This window comes from Magnolia sinica, chromosome 4 (genome assembly GCF_029962835.1).
Source record: "Magnolia sinica isolate HGM2019 chromosome 4, MsV1, whole genome shotgun sequence".
NCBI classification, from domain to species: Eukaryota; Viridiplantae; Streptophyta; class Magnoliopsida; order Magnoliales; family Magnoliaceae; genus Magnolia; species Magnolia sinica.
In genome coordinates, this window is record NC_080576.1 from 10318476 (window position 1) to 10338671 (window position 20196).

The following is a 20196-nucleotide window of genomic DNA, read 5'->3' on the forward strand; positions in this document are numbered from 1 at the left end:
AAAAATATAATTTATAAACACCACACATGCATGATGATCCAACCATCCAATCATCCATCCCATCCATCTATCCAACCATCCATCCATCCCATCCATCCAACCATCCCTCCATCCAACCATCCAAAAATCCCATCCATCCAACCATCCATCACATCTATCCATCCATCCAACCATCCATCATATCTATCCATCCAACCAACCAACCATACCATCTAGCCTTCGAGCGATGAACCAATCTTGATGCATTGATTATGTACACGTGGTTGTGTTTTCATTAAATCAGAACCATAAATGTGGGGCCCACCATGATGTATGTGTTTTATCCACTCCATCCATCCACTATGAGATCATTTTAGGGCATCAGCTCAAAAATGAGGCAAATCCAAATCTGAGGTGGACCACACCACAAAAACAATGGTGATTGAACACCTATAATTAAAACTTATTGGGACCCACTATAATGTTTATTTGCCATCCAACCTATTGATTAGGTCACACAAACATGGATGAATGGAAATCACAAATATTAGCTTGATCCAAAACTTTTATGGCCCCCAAGAAGTTTTTAATGATAGGCGTTTAATCACCACTATTTCTTATGGTGAGGTCCACCTGAGATTTGGATCTCCCTCATTTTTTGGATCATGCCCTGGTATAAGTTCATAAAATGGATGGACGGAGTGGATAAAACTCATACATAGTGTGGCCCGCAGCTTTTCTAGCACTAACCAATACAGAGGTTGGAAGGGGTGATGTCACTGCCGAATCCGAGTCCATTTTATCATTGGAAGTGAATTGCCTCGGACAGCTGCGCTTAGAAGCCAAGTGGGGCCACCCATGATGTTTGTGAGAAATCCAACCCGTCCATTAGTTTTGCCAAATCATCTTAGAATATGAGCCCAAAAATGAGGCAGATCCAAAACTCAAGTGGGCTGCAAGAAAGAAAAGGTGGGTAGGGAAATACCTTCCATTGAAACCTCCTCGGGTCCACCGTGATGTTTATATGCCATCCATACCGTTCACAAGGTCGTTCCTACTAGGATGAACTGAAACCACACAAATATTAGCCTGGCCCCACGAATGGTTCCACAGTGGACGCTCAATCCTTAATGTTTCTTGTGGTGTGGTCCACCTGAGATTTGGATTTGCTTCATTTTTGGGCCAACGCTCTAACATGAGCCGGCAAAACTGATAGACAGCGTAGGTATGCAAAGCATGCATCAAGGTGGGCCCCATGGTCAGGGTCCCACCCACGTCGCTGGTTTGGGGTGCCAGCTAAGTCACGTCCCTTAAAATAAGGAGTGTGACTTGGCAGCGACCCAGAACCAGCTATCTGGGTGGAACCCTGACCATAGGGCCCACCTCGATGCATGCTTTGTATATCCACGCCATCCATCTGTTTTTTCAATTTGTTTTAAGGCCACGGTCCCAAAAATGAAGCAGATAAAAATTTCAGGTGGACCACACCACAAGAAACAGTGGTAATTGACCATTAAAAACCTTTTGTGGGCCACGAAGTTTTGGATCAAGCTGATATTTCTCTATTCCTTTCATCCAGGTCTATTTGACCTTATCAACAGGTTGGATGGTCAGCAAACATTACAGTGGACCCTAGGAAGTTTTTAATGGTGAGTGTTCAATGAACACTGTTTCCTATGGTGCGGTCCACCCGAAATTTGTTTCTTCATTTTTGGGACCACACTCTAAAATAAGCTGGTAAAACAGATGGTCAGCGTGGATATACAATGCATGCATTGAGGTGGGCCCGACAGTCAGGGTCCCACCCACATCGTTGGTTCCGAGGTTGCAGCCAAGCCGTGCTCGAACAAGGGAAGATGTCTCTCGATTTCTCTCCTTTCTCAAAATAAAGGCAGAGACGTCTACCGGTTTCCCTCTCCTTTCTCAAAATAAAGGCAGATCTTTTTTTAAAAAATTGGTCTCCCGATGAAAGCTAAAGGTGTGTTTTGGGAAATCTGACAAGCCCGAGGTATTTTGGGGGGAAATCCCTTAAATCTAAGAAAAATATGATTTTTCAAGGATTTTTCTCATATCTTCCAATTCCTGCCCAACTGAGCTTCAATTGCCGATTTCGGCCCTAAAATTGTGCTCGAATAGATTGATTTCGGAAAGGAGATGCCAATTTTCTATTTATAATTTAGATCTAAAGAGTTCATCCCAAAAAAATAAAAATAAATAAATAAATAAATATGAAAAAATAAAAGAACTTAGATCGAAAGAGAGATTTTCGAAATCCTTCATTTTTCTTTTTTAAATTTTCAGTATTTACACAGGCTGTGATGTCTTCTGAGTTCAGAAATTTTCAAAAATCTTGGTGAAACAGTGCGAAAATTTGGAAAATGGACTTCTTCAAAAATTTCGGTGATATCTCGTCGATTTCCATAAGAGAAACGATAAAAGTGACCATCGGTATCGCTGGTTCAGCGATACCGATATTATCTTCGATAATATCAACATCTTGCCAGTATTTTAAACACTGGTTAACCTTATGTTTTGCAAATCCACTAGGTTAAATCTTTCCTGTTCGACCATTTCATTTATACAGCTGACGAAGAGGAAAATGAAGTATATCTTTTTTAAACAGGTGTTCCCCCAGCAAGAAAATTTTGTTAAGCAATTGCCAGAGGGATGGATGTATTTGATCTATTTACCGTTTCTATACTTTCTACAAGTATTTTTTTTTCTTTCCATACCAAGTTCTGAGTTCTTCCATTCCCACTTCCCAGTTTCTGGCGGAAATTTATTTTTATTTTTTTATTTTTTTTTAACCTTTCCATACCAAGTGCCAAATTTTTCTATTCCCAGTTTCTGACAGAAAATTCTAGTCTCAGTCATTCTGAAATTTTTGTATCAGGGCATCAAAATCCCACTACACTCCTCACGTATAACACTCAGGTTTTGAAGTTTTCACAAATTCTATTGGCTTGATATAAATTGTGTTTGGCAAATTTATAGAAAAATAAGTGCAATTTCTGCAGGAAGTATTTTCCTAAATATTTCTCCCTAGTTCATAAACTCACAATCAAAGAAATGAGAAAGCCTGAGAAACTATGAGATGATTTTCACAGGCTGGACGTGAGAAGCACACGAGGCCCATAATAGAAGTCGTATATATCCTTTTTCAGAATCATGATTTTTATTTTTTATTTTTGAAAGATGGAATCATGATGATGAATAATAATGATTCACAAAACCATCCGCCAAAAAGGGGAAAAAACAAAAAAACAAAAAAAAACAAAAAAAAAAAAAAAAGGTCTCCGATGTCCTTGGATGAGACACTATTTTATCTTTGAATATAATCGACTCCTTTACCTGTAACATATGCATTTACCTCGAAAGAGTTACTTGAGCAATACGGTTGTTAAACAGTCTCACTTTCGCATTCACCATTTATTTCCTGCTATTTTAAGTCCTACTGATCCTACCTACCAAACCACATAGGAAATAAGTTGCTACATATTTGCATAAGCAGGAAGCCAGCTGTACGTATGTACCAAGCAAACAAAGTAGGGGAAAAAAAAAAAAGCATTCTTTATCCACCCCCCACCCCCAAAATAAAAATAAAAAAAGAAAAAGAATTCATGGATCAGGAAATAATATGAAGAAAGAACCCCCTTCCACTGTGTAAAAAGTAACCACTCTAATCACTTGAGGGTACAGTTTATCTGCTTGATAAGTTGTCAGAAACTCTGGAAGCAACAGGAAATGCTCAAATGTTGATGACAATGCTCGGCCATATAAGAAATCCAGAAACTCAAGTATGCTTACTAGAACGTTATGGCAATCTTGATGAGAAGATCCAGCTGGAGGACAAGAAGCACCCTCCCGAAAATCATGCTGTCTCAAAGTTCCATCTTCACTTGCACTCCATACCACATTAGGATTTCCAACTTCAACCTGCATCAAAGACCGTAAAAGCACACACAATGAGAATAGAAGGCACAAATATAGTATGAGCTTTACTGTACACAGATCGAGTTCACTGTATGTCATCATCACCACATTTGAAGTGAAGTGTGCTTCTCTTTTACTTTTTTTCCTTTCATATTTTTTAAAGGTAAGCTAGCCTTGAACCCAAGACCTCAATGTAGAAATTCGCCATGTCTACCATTAACCTACAGGCTTGAACCCATGAAGCGGGTGTCTTCCAGTGGCAGTGTGTGTATGAATAGAAAATTTCTCTCAAAGCTCCTCATAAGTCGAGTAGTCTACTTAAATGGATTTCTTATCTGCTTAGCTGGGTTGCTGTCTCGGCGTCCCTGCCTCTCTCTGTTCTTGTTGTTCTTGGGGTTTTTCAATAAAGTTCATTATCTTTCAAAACAAATAATAATAATAATAAGAAGAAGAAGAAGAAGAAGAAGAAGAAGACAAAGAAGTCTACTAAATTCAACTTTCATAGTTCACCAGGTTCACAAGCTACAAGTGAGCTCCTCATACACCTAAAAGGTTGATAGAGGACATGCTCTCAGGAATATAATTTACTGAGATGAGTTCTTACAGCAAGCTTCTTGACTCTTCTTGAGTGGCATTGAAAAAGGGTTGACGGTTCAGGTGCATTTAATTCAGATCTTCTCCCACTTAAACGAGATAAGTTGAATACGCGAACCTGAAAACAAATCAGTAAACACTTTCTACCAACAATCTTAACAAACAGAAATAGATCATATGTATAACAAACAAAATTGCCAGTCCTCATCAGAAAATTACTTCTGCATCTCCTGCACCAGACACCACTAGCTCATCAGAAGTCTCAGGAATGAATTTTGTACAAAATATGTTTGCTCTATGCCCTGTTTCAATACTATGCAAGAGCCTCCTGCCTGTATAACTCCAAATGTTAATCTGCGCCAAGTAAAGGAAACAACACATTGAGCAGCAATAAGACATCAAGTGCATGAACATTTCCACAGAACAAAAATGACATCAAAGAGCAATTTGAAGAGGCTATTATCAACAGGTGAAGCAATGGACCTAAGGTTCCTAGCCAGGCACAGGCAATTTTTTAGGCAAGCACAAATGATTGAAGCATAAAAAATTAAGATAAAAGAATCATATTGCCGGGAACGGTGAAATGAGCATAAAGCAAACAATGATTGAAAAATGCAAGCTTGATGATTGAGATTTTTATGGTGCTGAGAAGTGCAATAATGATGGCCTCAACATCACAAAGTACAAATATTCCAGCAAAAAATGAAGCAAAATTTTGGACTATGGAGCAGGTGAAAGTTCTTCTGGAGAACTGGATAGAAGTGCTTTAAAGCAAGGTTTAAAGTATCGCTGAGACCAGTACCTATCAACATACTGGTATCATCCACGAAAAATACAGCTGTATCAGGACCATATCAGTGGTGAATGATACAATACCAATAAACCCATTTTAAATCTGGCTTTGAAGAAGACAACTGATATTAAATGAAAAGAAATGATTCATCATCTCAAGAATTAGAAGTTAAAATAAAATCTAAATGGGTTTGATACAGACTGGAGTTGCAATATGGTTCAAATATCCACCCATGATTATTACAGCTGTTAAGGGTCAAGTGACCATAGTTAAACTAGGCCACGTCGTGGAACAGTGTAGTTGACCAGGTAAAGCCAGGGGCTGAAGACTGAATAATCCATGTCAGCCATAAATTACTGCAGAAAAGTGCATGTATAAGACCAGTACATACGCTTCAGATGCCTGTAAATACACTTCAGATGCATGTAAACAACCCATTATATCTAAATAACACACAAGACATAACTCATAAAGACAGCTGTCACAGTGGGATGTCCATGCTGATAGTCAGTTGGAATTGAGGTCTGCATCTACAACCACCTAAAATCGTAAAAACCAGTTCATTGTTTTTTGAACATTCAGAACTCAGTGTATACAGTATTTGAAATGAAGAGGTTCATCATTTCAAGAATCAGAAATTCCAATGAGATCTAGTTGTGTGTGCTAGGTCAAACATGGAGGAAGTCCATTTGATCCAGTCAAGCAAGGGTCAAAAGACTAAATAATCTCAATCCGTGCAGATGCCAAACATGGCCTCAAACGTATACAAATCAGAGAAGAAAAGCACATGTATAACATCCCTACATGCACTTCAGATGTAGCTACAGATTCTACATTGCCCACCATATGCACATGACACAAAATATATTAGCACACAAACGAACCAGTGATAATTGGATGGGTGTGATAGTCAGGAATTGAGGTCCATACCTACAACCAACCAATTTTGTGTGTAGAGAGAGAGAGAGAGAGAAGTTTTCTCCTAGGAACCAGCTCTCATGACGACCCTTAAGAACCCTTTGAAAACTCATCCCACGTGATGTGGCACAACATCCAATCCGCCCACCAGAAGTGTCACCTCACGAAACCCTAGGGTCTGCAAATCAGCCCGAACCAAAAACCAGATAGGTCATAGCAAAGTGGGAGGGGACTCCCACCCATGATTTTCACTGAGGCCCACTTGAGTTGCAAAACAACCTGATTTTTTTCCCGACCCTTCACAGTCTGGATTGCATATACACATCACCTTGGATGAGTTCAAAGGGTTCTCACAGGATTCTCATGAGATCCATAAACCATGATGTATAATATGTGGAACAAAGTATTTAACAGCCTAATGGAGTTCCACAGAACTATGTCAAAATACTAGTACAGTTACTCATTCTATTGATCAGTGGTTGTTTTTTTTGCAATGTTCAACTTTGTTAATAGACTAAATGAATATGATTTTCCCATCAAGAGAAGCACCCGACCAGGTACCGTGCATTCTTTTCTTCTTCTTTTCACAAGATACGCATATATGGCATAGGAAACTGAAGTAAACCAATTATAAATAGTTTAATCAAATAATATAAAACAGATCCAGTCGCACTACCCCACTTTCTTGGCATTGGTTTTTTTAAATAAATGTCAATATTTGAACAAGTGAAAACTGAAACCATCCGGACTAGGTGTGCAACTCATGCAAGTTGTATCGGATTGAGGTCAACCCTAGCCCAACCCAAGCTCAAGAGTCAGCCCAAGGCCCAACCCAACCCGAGACCTGACCCAAGCCCAACCCAAGGTATTGAAAAATTAACCCTAAACCAATTAAGGTTGGGTAAGGATTAGATCAGGTTGGGTCGGGTTAGATTGAGTTGGGTCAGGTTAACACCTGCAATTAGTAAACTAACACAAATCAATCATATAACCATCAAAAAACATCATTAAAGTAGTGTTTGGAACTACCAAAGTAATAATAGCAAAATAAATCAACAAGCACCACTCGTAAACAAAAAAAAAAAAATTAAAGAAACAGACAAAAAAGTCAGTAATGTTTAGAGAGACTATCCAAAAGATATCAGACCACAGGCCCCAGGTTAGTTCTGATCATGACCCCTATTTCTGTCCATAGACGGTTTCGATCATGAACCCCATAGACTGTTCAAATCATGAAACCTATTTTCCATGCAGGCCATGACTTTTAAGGTTCTATCATGTAATATTATTTATAACCCACATGTATATGTGCTGCACATAAGGCCGGGTATGAGTTTGGGTCGGGTTGCCCAAGGCTTCAACCAAAACCCAATCCAACCTGGTGACGGGTTGCGGATTTTCAGCCCAAGCCAACCTAAAGTTTGTGTTCGGCCCAATCAGGTTTGGGTTGACCAAACCCACCTTGCACCCTAGTTGGGACCAGATGACCAGATTGGTGAAAGACTAACAGTTGAGTTCACAGTATCATACCCGTGTATCATCTGATCCAGATATTAAGAGTGAGCCTTTTGAGTTCCATGCCAGGGCATTCACACAACCCTGATGACCCTGATCAAAAAATGTCAATGTACAGAATGAAAAGACAGTTACAAAAAAATCAAATCAGGTCAACCAAACATCTGCTAATACAAGATGGAAAACAAGTTAAATACGGGGTGTCTAAAAGAGAATCTACTATAGTACTCATGCAAGAGAAATACCTCAAAGTGTTATATTTGATAAAAATAAACAAAGAGAAACATTCGCTTTACTAGGGAATCTACAATTCTGACTGCAAAGGGTGCAGAACAGTTAGTACTTTCCAAGTACATAATTTATTCTCTGAAGCATATGCTTGAGAATCTTTTAAACAATGCTTTTGATGAATGACCAATGGTTAAACCTGGCTGATTTTAGTGGGCCGTTTGGTACAGCCTGCCAGACCCGTGCTCACCCATTCTGGCACAGGAATCTCCTTAGTCCAAAACCATCATCATCATCGAAGCCTTATTACAAATTAATTGGGTTGGCTACGTGAATCTTGTTCTGCCATTCCACTCCATCACGCGCCACAACTTCAGTTAATCCAAAATCATCAAACATAAGGAATTACCAACAACTTACTAACACAGTGGCTTTTGCCATTTGGTTTATGACTTAAGGTCATGGGTTCAACACTTGACCGGTGGATTTTCCTTTTTCTTAAGGAAACAGTTGCCCACCAAGGTTTTTTTTTTTTTTTGAAAGATAACGTGCATTAAAAAGGGGAATAAAAAAAAACAAAAAAGGACTGCCAAGCTTGGTGGCTAGTTCCGGTCAAAAAAAGGACTGCCAAGTTTTTTTTTGACCAGGCCTACAGTAACCAAGCCCATTTTGTGGCTAGTTCCGGTCCTTTTCTTAAGGAAACAGTTGTCCGCCTAGTTGACCACAATTTCTAGTGATCTGTTTTTGCAGCCAGGCCCAGTACAAACCAGTCAGGATGTGCAGTTCAGACCAGTTTTAAAACACTTTAAATGGCTAAATGATGCAGTACAATTAACCACTTGCTCTAAAAGCTAGAACTGATAGAGTATGGTGAATCAATTCATTTATCTCATACCCCGGGCCCCACATCCCATGGGTAAGGACCTCGGCCGAACCCCTCTCATGGGCCCCAAATCACACGGGCACCGCCTCACACGGGCCGCCCACCCCGAGTGTACTCCTGCATCCCACAGGCAACCACACTCGAGCCCAATGTGAAAATACCCCTGCATTACCAAATTTCTTTTTAAGGGAGAAAAAAGAATAGAAGGAAACAAGAATTACAAAAACAGTGGCTGGACACCAAAGTATTCCGTATCCGTTACATTACGGCCGTAAAGGATGATATGTATAGGTAACGGCCATGACCATTACGCGATACAAGGGTGAAACAGAGCACTTGATTTTTTTAGATTGTATCAGCAGTTATGGGGGCCATAACGGTCAAAAAAAATAGCCACTTTTTTCTCCATTTCATTCTATTTTTCTCATTCCAAAAACTTCTTAGATTATTTTATGGTAGATTTTGACCACTTTTACTATAGTTTTTAGGATTAAAACCGTAGATTGAAATGATTTAGATGAATAGAAGCTTCAACGACCATTTTTTCAAAAAATTGAAAAAAGTGGTTTGTATGCCATTTTTCCTGATTTCTAGTTCTAATGTTTGATTGTGATGTGTAAATATTAGAAACACATAACCATGTTCATAAATTCACCAGACAACCACATTCAACACTCTCACTAAAGAGCGGACCATTACGCTATCACAAATATGTTTAGAACAAAAAATGAATACATATTTAGAATATTTCCATTATTTTGGATTTTCTAAATATTTTTTCAGAATTTTTTAGGAAAAAAAAAATGACCGTTATGGGGGTCATAACGGTCGTTAGGCCCCCCATATCAGTAACAAGCAGTGTACGCATTGTCGACGAAATGTCAATAATATCGCCGATAATATCGGTGTCGCTAGTCTAGCGACACCGAAACCCCCATTTTTCGTTTCTCTCTGGATTATCGGCGAAATATCGGCGATATCTTCGATAATCTTTGATTTTTTCCGACAAAATAGGTAAAAATGGAAAATTAAACCTTTGATTTCGGTAATACCTGGTTTATGGTTGATCGGAACTCGGAAGCAAAGAATTTCATGGGCAGCAATCGACAGCGGTCGCCTCGTGTGACTCACAGACACATGATTTCGGCGAAAAATCAGAGATTTAGGGAGATTGCTTGAAACCTCATCGAAAATCGCCCCTCTTCGCTGGAAAACCTTCTTCGCAGACGAAACCCTTTTTTTTTTTTTTTTTTTTTTTTTTTGCTTTTATGCTTCAGCGGAAGCAAACAGGCGCACGGTGCGCTTCAGTGTACTGAGTAAACTTTCTGGGGCCACCGTGAATGTATGTGATTTATCCACGCCGTCCATTCATTTTTCTAGTTTATTTTAGGGGTAAATCCCAAAATTAAAGCATATCCACAGCTCCAGTGGACCACACCACAAGAAACAATAAGAATAATGATTATCACCGTTGAAACCTTCTTAGGCCCCACAATGATGTTTATTTGTCATCAAACCTTTTTTTAAATATAAAAAGGCATGGATGAAGGGTTAAAATAAATATCAGCTTGATTCAAAATTTCTGTGGCCACCAAGAAGTTTTTAATGATATGCGTTCAATTCACAAAGTTTCTTGTGGTGTGGTCCATTGAAGATTTGAATCTGGTTCATTTTTTATATCACACACTAAAATAAGCCTTCATATATAATGGACGGTGCAGATGTAAGGTACATAGTTCATAATGGACCCCACAGTTAGGGTTCCATCAGAAGCGGATGGGCTACTGTACCTTACACCAGCTATATAGCTGCTGTAGGTACGTGTCGTGCGAAGTCCAGCACTGACGCTCCTCGAGCTCCGAGTTGTTCGAACGGTTCAAAGGAGATCAAAGTTACCTTGGCCCCACAGTGATGTATTTAATATATCTACACCGTTAATCTGTTTTTAGAGTTCATTTTAGAGCATTATCCAAAAAATGAATCATATCCAAAGATTATATGGACCGCACCATAGATAACAGCGCAGATAATGATTTTTACCGTTAAACAATTTGTAGGGCCCACTATAACGTTTATTTTGCATCCAATCTGTTCGTAAAAATACAAACATCTGAATGAAGTGGAAAAACAATTTTCATACTGATCCAAAACTTTTGTGACCTCAAAAAGAATTTCAATGGTAGACGTTCAATCCCCCACTCGTTTTTGCAGTGTGGTCCACTTCATAGTTATTTGTCTTATTTTTCGTCTAAAGGCTTAAGGCGAGCTCTTCAAATGGATTAACGGTTTGGATATAACACACACCTCATGATCAGACCCATATCACTTGCTGATGTCAATAGCTAGTAAGAGGTGCACCTGCCAATTCGCTCCAGACTGCGCCGGAACGAAGTGAATTGCACACTGAGTAAAATATAGGCCCATAGTAATTGTGTATTTGATCCAACTCAGTCCATCCATTTTATTAGATGATTTTAAGGCACAAGCAAAAAAATGAAGCATATCCAAAGCTTAGGTGGACCACACCAAACTGTGTGAATTGAATGTTTACCATTGAAAAATTATCGGAGGCCACAAAATTTTTGTATCAACATGATATTTCCGTTTTTTTATTCAACCATGTCCCTGTGATCTTATGAACAGTTTGGATGACAAATAAACATCACTGGGCCCTATGAAGATTTCAATGGTGGAAATTATTATTACCACTGTTTCATATGGTGTGGTCAACTTGAAACTTAAGATAAATTTATTTTGGTTATTATTAGAGTAATTTCTTATGGAAATGTATGCTTTTTTGGGCCCCATTAAATGAAAATTTATTATTTAATGCATTTTTTTACAAATTTTTAATTTCTAAATATACAAATATGTGTATTCAGGCATGTCTTGAAGTTTCATGAAAAAATTTCACTCTTATCATATTTTTCTCCGAATTTCCGGTTATCGGCGATAACGATATTATATCTTTATCCCTGGCCAGCGAAACTTGTAACGATACCGACAACTCAAACACTGGTAACAAGTAACAACAGTAACTGTTACGGCCACCGTTACCATTACGGAATACCTTGCCGACCACCAATTAAGCTGGACTGAAGCTGAGTTTCATTTGTTCCCGCACTTCAACTTTGAAATGCCATTGACATTTCAAGAAAGACATTTTATGCCCTTTTGGATAGTACAAGTTGTTACTGCAGCAATCCATCAAAAAAGAACAGCTTGTGGATGGAACCAACATTGAGCCACTGGTAAAAGGTGACACTCTCAGTGTTCATCAGGAGGCAAATTTGGAAGCAGATTTTTGGGCGAAAGAGGGGCTTCCAGACATGATATTAATAGGGATTAGGTGGTTTGCACCAGTTTTGTGACTCCAGGCTGTGGCATTTCTACATAATTGTCTTTCCTTTTGAGTCTGGGACAGCTGTCCGCTTTGTGTTTCTAGTTCTTGTGTTCCTCTTTTATTAGAGTTGTGGTATCCGTCGAAATAAAAACAAAACAAAACATTGACCTGCTTGTAACTTCTAGATTGCAAAGTTTATGTACATGCAGGAGCAGGGATCTGTCACTTATAAAATGATTCAAGTATAAGCACACAATTGCCATGTGAACCAACTACCACACACCTCGTAAGAACTATGAATGTCATATCCACATGTCCTAATCACGAAGACAAGCTTCTGGAAAAAAATAAAAAACTCAATACTCTTAAATCAAGCCAAAGAAAAGCAGCTATTATCTGCAAGGTCCTACTGTCCTTTGGATAGGTATGTGAGAATTTCGTGAAGACAGATTTTGAAAGGATCTTATCCTCTAAATCAAGGCAAAGGAAGGTTAGTATGTGCAAGGTCCTAGTGTCTTTTGAGTAGGTATGTGAAAGACTGCATGAGGCTTTAGGAGCCCTTATCAGAAAAGGCACCTCTAGTCCCATTGCATCACGTTGCCCAGAACGGCTGCTTCTGTAGCGTCTAGAGGATAAAATCTATCATAACATGTCTTTTTTTAATGCTGCTATCAAACATATCTCCATGGAAGGAATATTTCAAAACGTAAATCTTGCATTTTGTAGGAGTAAGTCAAGGATGATTTACAAGTGGGAGGGGTTTGCCCATGCAGGCATATGACGAGCAGAAGCATGGACTGAGGGGTCTGCCCATGCATTTCATGGGTTTACTACTAGTAATATGACTGACTGTGCTATAATAAATAAATAAATAAATAACTTAATAGATCCTAAGGTATCATCTATGGGGGTTAGCTAATCCTACATAGCCCAGCTACATACGCCAATAAAGACCATACATGACAATGTGGTGCAAGTGTGCAAGATCCAGTCTATGCATTAGTTGGGACAAAACATGTAGCCTAGTCAAGAATCCAATCCAAGTGCTCGTCAACTAGGACATTGAATGTAGACCATTGGCCAACTTTTCTTAGCATCGAAGCATTTTTTCACACTACGGTTCACCTGATCAGCGGATCGATCAATTCACAGGACAGTGTATTCATACATTGGGCACACCAACAAGATGGATTAGATCTCACGCATCTGTGCCACATCAGCAAGCAAGGATGCACCTATGTGATTGAGCAATGCATCATTGCACAAAATAGATTTTCCATCCATTAACTATTAAGAAGAGGAATTATAAGATCCTCGACACAAGAATTACACGGAGTATACACACGGTACCAGTTTGAACAAGTGGGGCCCATGGTTCAATGATCTGGTTATGTTTATTGGCTTTCCTTTCTCAGGACTAGCAGTGGCATTTCTCTTAATATAATAGCTATAGAGTTCTGCATTCCCAAACTCAATAGCCTCTCTAAGGTTTAATACACTATAGCTTGATTAGGAAGGAAACTTTTTTTTACTTTGGGAATGGCAAGGAAAGAAACATTGTTTAGGGACAAGGTAGGGAGGAATAGAATCAGGAGAAAATAGAATCTGAAAGAAAGAGTATAAAATCTTAGTTAACTACTTGACTTTGCTTTTTGTGGTAGTACACTATAGATTGTTGAGCAGAATATGCTGTTACTTTGCGCAATCACATCCATCCTCCTGAATAGGAGGTCCAAGTGAAGTGCATGCAAAGCAGAATGATGATCGACAAGGCAGTCTCTTGTGGATGGGCATTTTGAATATCAAAGTAGTATCGTACTTTTGGACAATCAAACTAATTGAGTAAAAATAGAAAGCAGTGATGGCAGTAGAATATTAGCAACTGAAGCAATAGGTCCAAAGCATATGTAGCAGATTAGTTTCTACAGAACAAACCTCCAATTCCTTTTCAAGAGAGAGCCTTTGTACCAAAGAAGAATGCATTTGCAACCTGGAGTTAACATCCTAAACAAACACCAACGAGAACTGCATTAGTGTTGGTCAAAGTTTGAGCAACAACTACACAAACATTAAGTTCTCTAAATGGCTCGAAACAATCAGTTACATTGATGTTAATAAATCAAAACCTTGGTAAGTACATAAGCAACTCACTGTTGAGATCGTAAAGTAGCAATACCGTGGGGATGCAAATGTTTAGAACTCTGTGAAAATGCCTAAGAGTTAAAGGATTAAGTTACGACCCACAGAGTTCACATCCCTTATGAAAATGCAACAAACTGGCATGAAAAGATAGTGTACAAATTAATAAGACATCCAAGAACACCTGACACAACAGGTGCACACAGGGCAATCTGGGTCACCTTTCCTACTGATCTGGATCTGAAATTGCTGTGAAATAGTCACCAGAAGAAACAAAGATTATGGAAAGAATCCCCAACAGTCCACTACCACAATGCTAGTGACACACGAGCCCCTCTCTCTTCCACTGGAACCAATGGAAAGAACTCCCAACTCTTATGCTTTTTTGTTCGAGAATATACTGAAAATTGTTTGCATATAGTGGTATTTACATAGACCTTTAACAAATGAGAGTATCAAAAAACACCTGATTTCTCACAAGCTTGATAAGACCATGTAATTTGATTGATGGACCACCAAAATCAATCAAAGTGTTGAACCAGTTTCAAATATCCATCTTTCCCCTGACCTAGCCAAGATCACCAATTAATACAATCAGAATCCCTTGATGAGGTGTCGGTCTACAATCTAGATAGTGGGTGATCCCGATCTGTGAGCATAATGGTCCATCCAACAGATCTTTCATCTGGACCACTTGGCAGGCTTGCTTGGGCCTGATATCCCATGATTCCCATCTAATGGCCTGAGCTTTGACGGGACATCATGTGCAGCCATCTGGTTGCATCAACATCCCTCAAGGCTCAAGCCAATGATTAAAAGAGTCCAACTGCCCAAGTTTAGGGACTTAGCTCCACTCTCAGTATCAATTCAGTCTCCAATGGGTGGTTAACGAGAGAGGAGAGGTAGATCCTTTAGATCCTCTATGGAGTAAATAGGGTGGTGGCTAGGGTTTCCAAAGGTAGGATCCAAGACATTCATCCTATGGATGTGAAATCCTTTGGATCTCATTATCACCTAAAGTTTTTTTTAAGGGTCTAACATGTCATATATTCAAAAAAAAAAAAAATTGTGTAAACACACAAGGGAAAGAATACATGCCAACTAGTTTTGGGAGTCCCCCTCAATCCATATAGGAAGAGAGCCAAAGTTGACCCTTATCTGAGGCTTTAGAGGTAGGAACCATACCAATGGTCTTCCAATTGAACCAATGAAGCACTAATGTGGATTTTGTGTTTACCTAATAATCCAGAAGGGAGGGAAGACCAAATAAAGGTGCTGACACTTCTGTGTGAGGAATAAATGACCTCTAGAGCAATTTGCATTTTGGTAGAGACTCACCAATAGACATTCCCGGAAAAATACCTCAAAAACAGCAGCATGCCACCTTGTGTTTGGTGGGCTGCATATGAGTGCTTCGGGCCACAAAAAAAAAATTTCTAGCCACAACATCATAGACATGACAAAACCTTGAAACACTCAACCAACATCTTACCCTCACAGCATTCATATATTGTACCATACAGCTCTAGAAGCCTCTTCAACTAAATAAAATCCATGCCTTCCATGCTATAGATCCATCGCCCAGCCTTAAAATACCACCTTCCCATTTTCTTCTCAAGCAATATCATGTTTGTTAATATTCAATAGCTATAACAGATGCAGTCCATCAATGCGCAGATTGTTACAAGTTCCACATCTACCACCACCAAATCATTGATGCAGAAAGCTCAACAACAAAAATTGTAAGATGCTTGGACTGAGTATTTTGTTACAGTTTAAATAATGAATTCCTTCTAACAAATAGAGAGGATGGTATAAATCTTTCAAATAATAATAACAATCGTTATGGGGAAAACCGAACTAGCGTGTTGTATGGGAAATGTAACCGATCATAGGAGAAATGCCTTAAAACTGGGCCGATTGGAATACCAAGATGAACCTCCCAAGCTGAAAAGGCACCGACATAGAGATGAGCCCTGAGCCGACCCGGAGCTGAGCTGCTTAAGGGCAGAGCTCGGTGATGGGAATCATCTCCCGAGCTGACCAGATCGACCCCGACTAGACGGACAGATAACTCGAAAAGAATCTCACCTCGATAAAAGAAACGAAAGATTCGACACAATTTTACCCGAAGATTACGCCGACCGAGGCAGGCTCGGCGATACTTTCGAAAATAGATTTCCATCCAAATAAGGACCCTCTAGCGAATCCAATGTATCCCACCAAGATACACAAGTCTTAAAGCCACCTAAACACCTTATAAGTACACCCATCACAATTGAAGGGAGGTAAGTGACAAAAAATACTAGCTCAAGTCCCGCTTCTACCTTCGGTTTGCCCGCCTAACTTAGGCATCGGAGGGTCCCGGGCCAGAATCGGCACCCCCCCGTTGTCCTTTACATATTGTTGATGCAGGTATACGAGCATTTACAAGCGACTACAACTAACCAGCCAGATTCGAGCAACAACAGATTTGCGTCGTTTGTGGGAACAACGGCAAAGCCATTAAGTTGCCATCAACATTAACACAGATCGCGATTCTCCCCTCTTCCCCTTCAATGGCTAAAAAGAAGGGTAAGGTGTCGGCTACGAATGAGCTTGCCCTTGGGGAGCAACCCGAAGACGCCCAGGCCCTGCAGTCGAACTCCCGGTCCCAGCCACCATCACATGTAATAACGTAAAGATCACGGAACCGGGGAAGCCGGCTCATCTCCCTCGAGAATCAGGTAGGACCCTTAACCCGCAACGTCGACTGTATCATGAGGTTGCTAGAAAGGCAGCATGCGCTCCCCACTAATCAACAAGAACAATTGGAGGTAGCGACTGAACAATCTCGCCTAGACCTTTGTGCCCCGAGCTACACACCACAAAGGCCCAGCCAAGGGGAAGCATGCTCATCCCGACATAGACCCCAGAAACCACCTAGCTCACCGAGTCCGATCTGCACCATACACTAGACAAAAGAGGGCGAGCTCAGGGAAATGCCCCAAAAATCATGGCTAAGGATGAAGTTCCCTGGGGGGGCAGAAATTAAAGATATCCGGGATCAGCCCGGTGATATTCAACAAGCTTGGCTCCAGCCTCCGTCGATGCCCTTCTCGAACAAACTGAAATTCCATTTACGGACGACATCATACAAGCCCAACTACCATCCAAATTCCATATGCCTTAAATATCGCCCTATTCAAGCTCGAGGGATCCAGTTGAACACCTGTAATCTTTCAAAGCTTGGATGGAACTCAACGGTGCCTCCAGACGTGTGATGTGTAGGACGTTCTCCCTAACACTAATTGGAGCAACTCGGAAGTGGTATAGGCACTTGAAACCGAAATCCATTAGTTCATTTGCCAAGCTCAACAGGGCATTCGCCACCCAATTCATCAGAAGTAAAGACATAAGGAAACCTTCAACCCACCTCCTCACAATAACACAAAGGGAGGACGAACTGTTGAAGTATTACATTGTCTGATTCAACGCTAAGGCTGTATAGGTAGATGGCTATTCTGATCAGGCCGCTCTCACAGCCATGATAGCCGGCCTCAAGCGAGGAAAGTTCATTTTCTCAATCAGAAAGAATCATCAGACAACTCTCGCCGATCTCCTCAACCAGGCTCAAAAATACTATAATGTTGAGGAATTATTCAGCGCGCGTAGAACTACTCGAGGTGAGAACTAGAGCTCGGCACAGGATGACTCGACTCGCCTGACTCGACTCATCCGACTCGTTCAAACCCAACTCGACCCGAACCAAATGGGTGAGTCGGTCCGAACCGAGTAGGCTTTCGCCCAATCCGAACTCAAATCGAGTCGAGTCCGAGTTACCCAGTAACTCGACCGGTTAGACTCAACTCGATCCGAAACCCGACTCGACTCGGATTCATATACATATAAAATAAAAAACCATAATTTCTAAGTATCTCTAACCCTACCCGCCACACCTGACCCCAACCCCAACCCGATCCCAAACTCTCTCCCATCCTCATCCCCTTCCAAGCCCGGTAACCGCCCATCACCCTCCTCTTCTCTCTCCTCTCCACTCCCTCCCTCCTCTTCCAAGCCCAACAGCCACCCACCGCCATCACCACCCTCCTCTCTTTCTCCCCTCCACTCCCTCCTTCCCTCATCTCTCGATCTGACTCAGTGCCAACTCGACCCGACTCGATACTTTTGACCGGGTCGGACCCGGTCCAAAGTAGTCCAAGCCAGACCCGAACTCGAATTGGGTCAAGCATGCTGGACTCGGTACCGAGTCGGGACGAGTTCGAGTCAGGCCTATTTCAAAACCGAATCGAGTCGGGTCAACCCTAACTCGGTCCGACTCGACTCAATGACCGGCTCTAGTGAGAACAGTTCGGCAAAAGATAGGAAGAGGAATGAAGAGAAGGAAGCATCCGATGCAAGCTCTAAAAGAAGAAAAGATGACAACCAGAGTAGTATCCCCAAGCCTAACCAACCCCCGGAGAGCCACTTTCGTTGATACACCACATTGAATACTATGCCTGAACAAGTGCTCATGGAGGTCGAAGATAAAAGAATTCTAAGATGACCAAATAAAATGAGGGTTAACCCGAAAAAGAGGGACAAATATTGTCATTTTCACCGGGACCACGGTTATAATACGGCTGAATATTTTGACCTCAAGAAAGAGATTAAATCCCTCGTCCAAAGGGGATACTTGCACGAGTTCGTCTACAGAAGCAGAGAGGATCAACCAGCTAAGCAGTAGGAACGGCACGACGAGCAGGCCGACAACGAAGCCATGGGGGAAATATGCACCATCTTTGGGGGACCTGCCAGGGGTGGCGATTCAAACCGTGCACGTTGAGCCCATGCGCGGAATGCGAATGGTTTCGAAGAGGAGCATTAGATAAACCTCACCGGACAACCTAGGAAGGAACCCAGGATTGACTCGTGCAACGTCACCATTACTGAAGAATACGTACGAGGAATTCAACACCCTCACGACGGAAGCAGATTGCGTACTGAGTAACTCAGTACCCTAAGCGTACTGAGTAAATTCTGTGGGGTCTACCGTGATTTATGTATTTTATCCACTCCATCCATCGATTTTAAAAGATAATTATAGGGCTTGAGTATAAAAATGAAGTATATAGAAACCTCAAGTGGACCACACCATAGGAAACAGTGTGAATTGAACATCTACCTTTGAAAATTTCTTGAGGGCTACAAAAGTTTTAGATCAAGCTTATATTTATTTTTTTTCCCTTCATCCATGTCCTTGTGATCATATTAAAAGGATTGATGAGAAATAAACATCACTGTGAGCCCTAAAAAGGTTTCAACGGTGGAAATCATTATTCCAACTGTTTCCTATGGTATGGTCCACTTGACCTTTGGGTATGATTAAATTTTGGGCTCAACCATTAAAATAAGATGGAAAAACGGATGGACGGCGTGGTTAGACCACACACATTGACTGTGGGCCCAACAGAGTTTACTCAATACGATAAGAGGGTACTGAGTAACTCAGTACGCAATCCGATTTCCCTCACGACGACGCATTAGTGGTCGCCATGACCTTTGCTAACCACAGGGTTCATCGGATATTGGTCGACACCAAAAGCTCGACAGACATTCTATTTGCATCTGCCTTTGACAAAATGGGAATTTGGAAGGTCAATATTACGACCTATACGAACCCCTCTGCTTGGCTTCGCAGGGGAAAAAGTGACCTCATAAAGAAGTGTTCTTTTACCAGTAACGGCCAAAGAGGGTATCAACCAGGTCACCACCATAGTCAACTTTGTGGTGCTAGACTATGCCTCAGTGTACAATGTGATCCCAAGCAAACCGTCCTTAAATACCATGTGAGCTGCAGTCTCCGCCTATCACCTCACCATGAAATTCCCG

At 40.8% G+C, this 20196-nt stretch overlaps 1 protein-coding gene across 2 annotated transcripts in view; it reads right to left on the reverse strand.

Annotated features, from left to right (window-relative positions):
• The window catches only part of LOC131242405 (protein ALTERED SEED GERMINATION 2), a 61557-nt gene that overhangs the window by 31926 nt on the left and 9435 nt on the right, over positions 1–20196 (reverse strand). Inside the window, exons 2-6 of one of the 2 annotated variants that reach the window (XM_058241003.1) lie at positions 14122–14190; positions 7748–7825; positions 4726–4860; positions 4517–4624; positions 3787–3915 (exon numbers count right to left, since the gene is read on the reverse strand). In XM_058241003.1, coding sequence (XP_058096986.1) covers positions 3787–3915; positions 4517–4624; positions 4726–4860; positions 7748–7825; positions 14122–14190 — 519 coding nt within the window. Of the gene's footprint in view, positions 1–3786; positions 3916–4516; positions 4625–4725; positions 4861–7747; positions 7826–14121; positions 14191–20196 lie in introns of those variants that run through there. The other variant, XM_058241004.1, reaches the window with a different exon arrangement.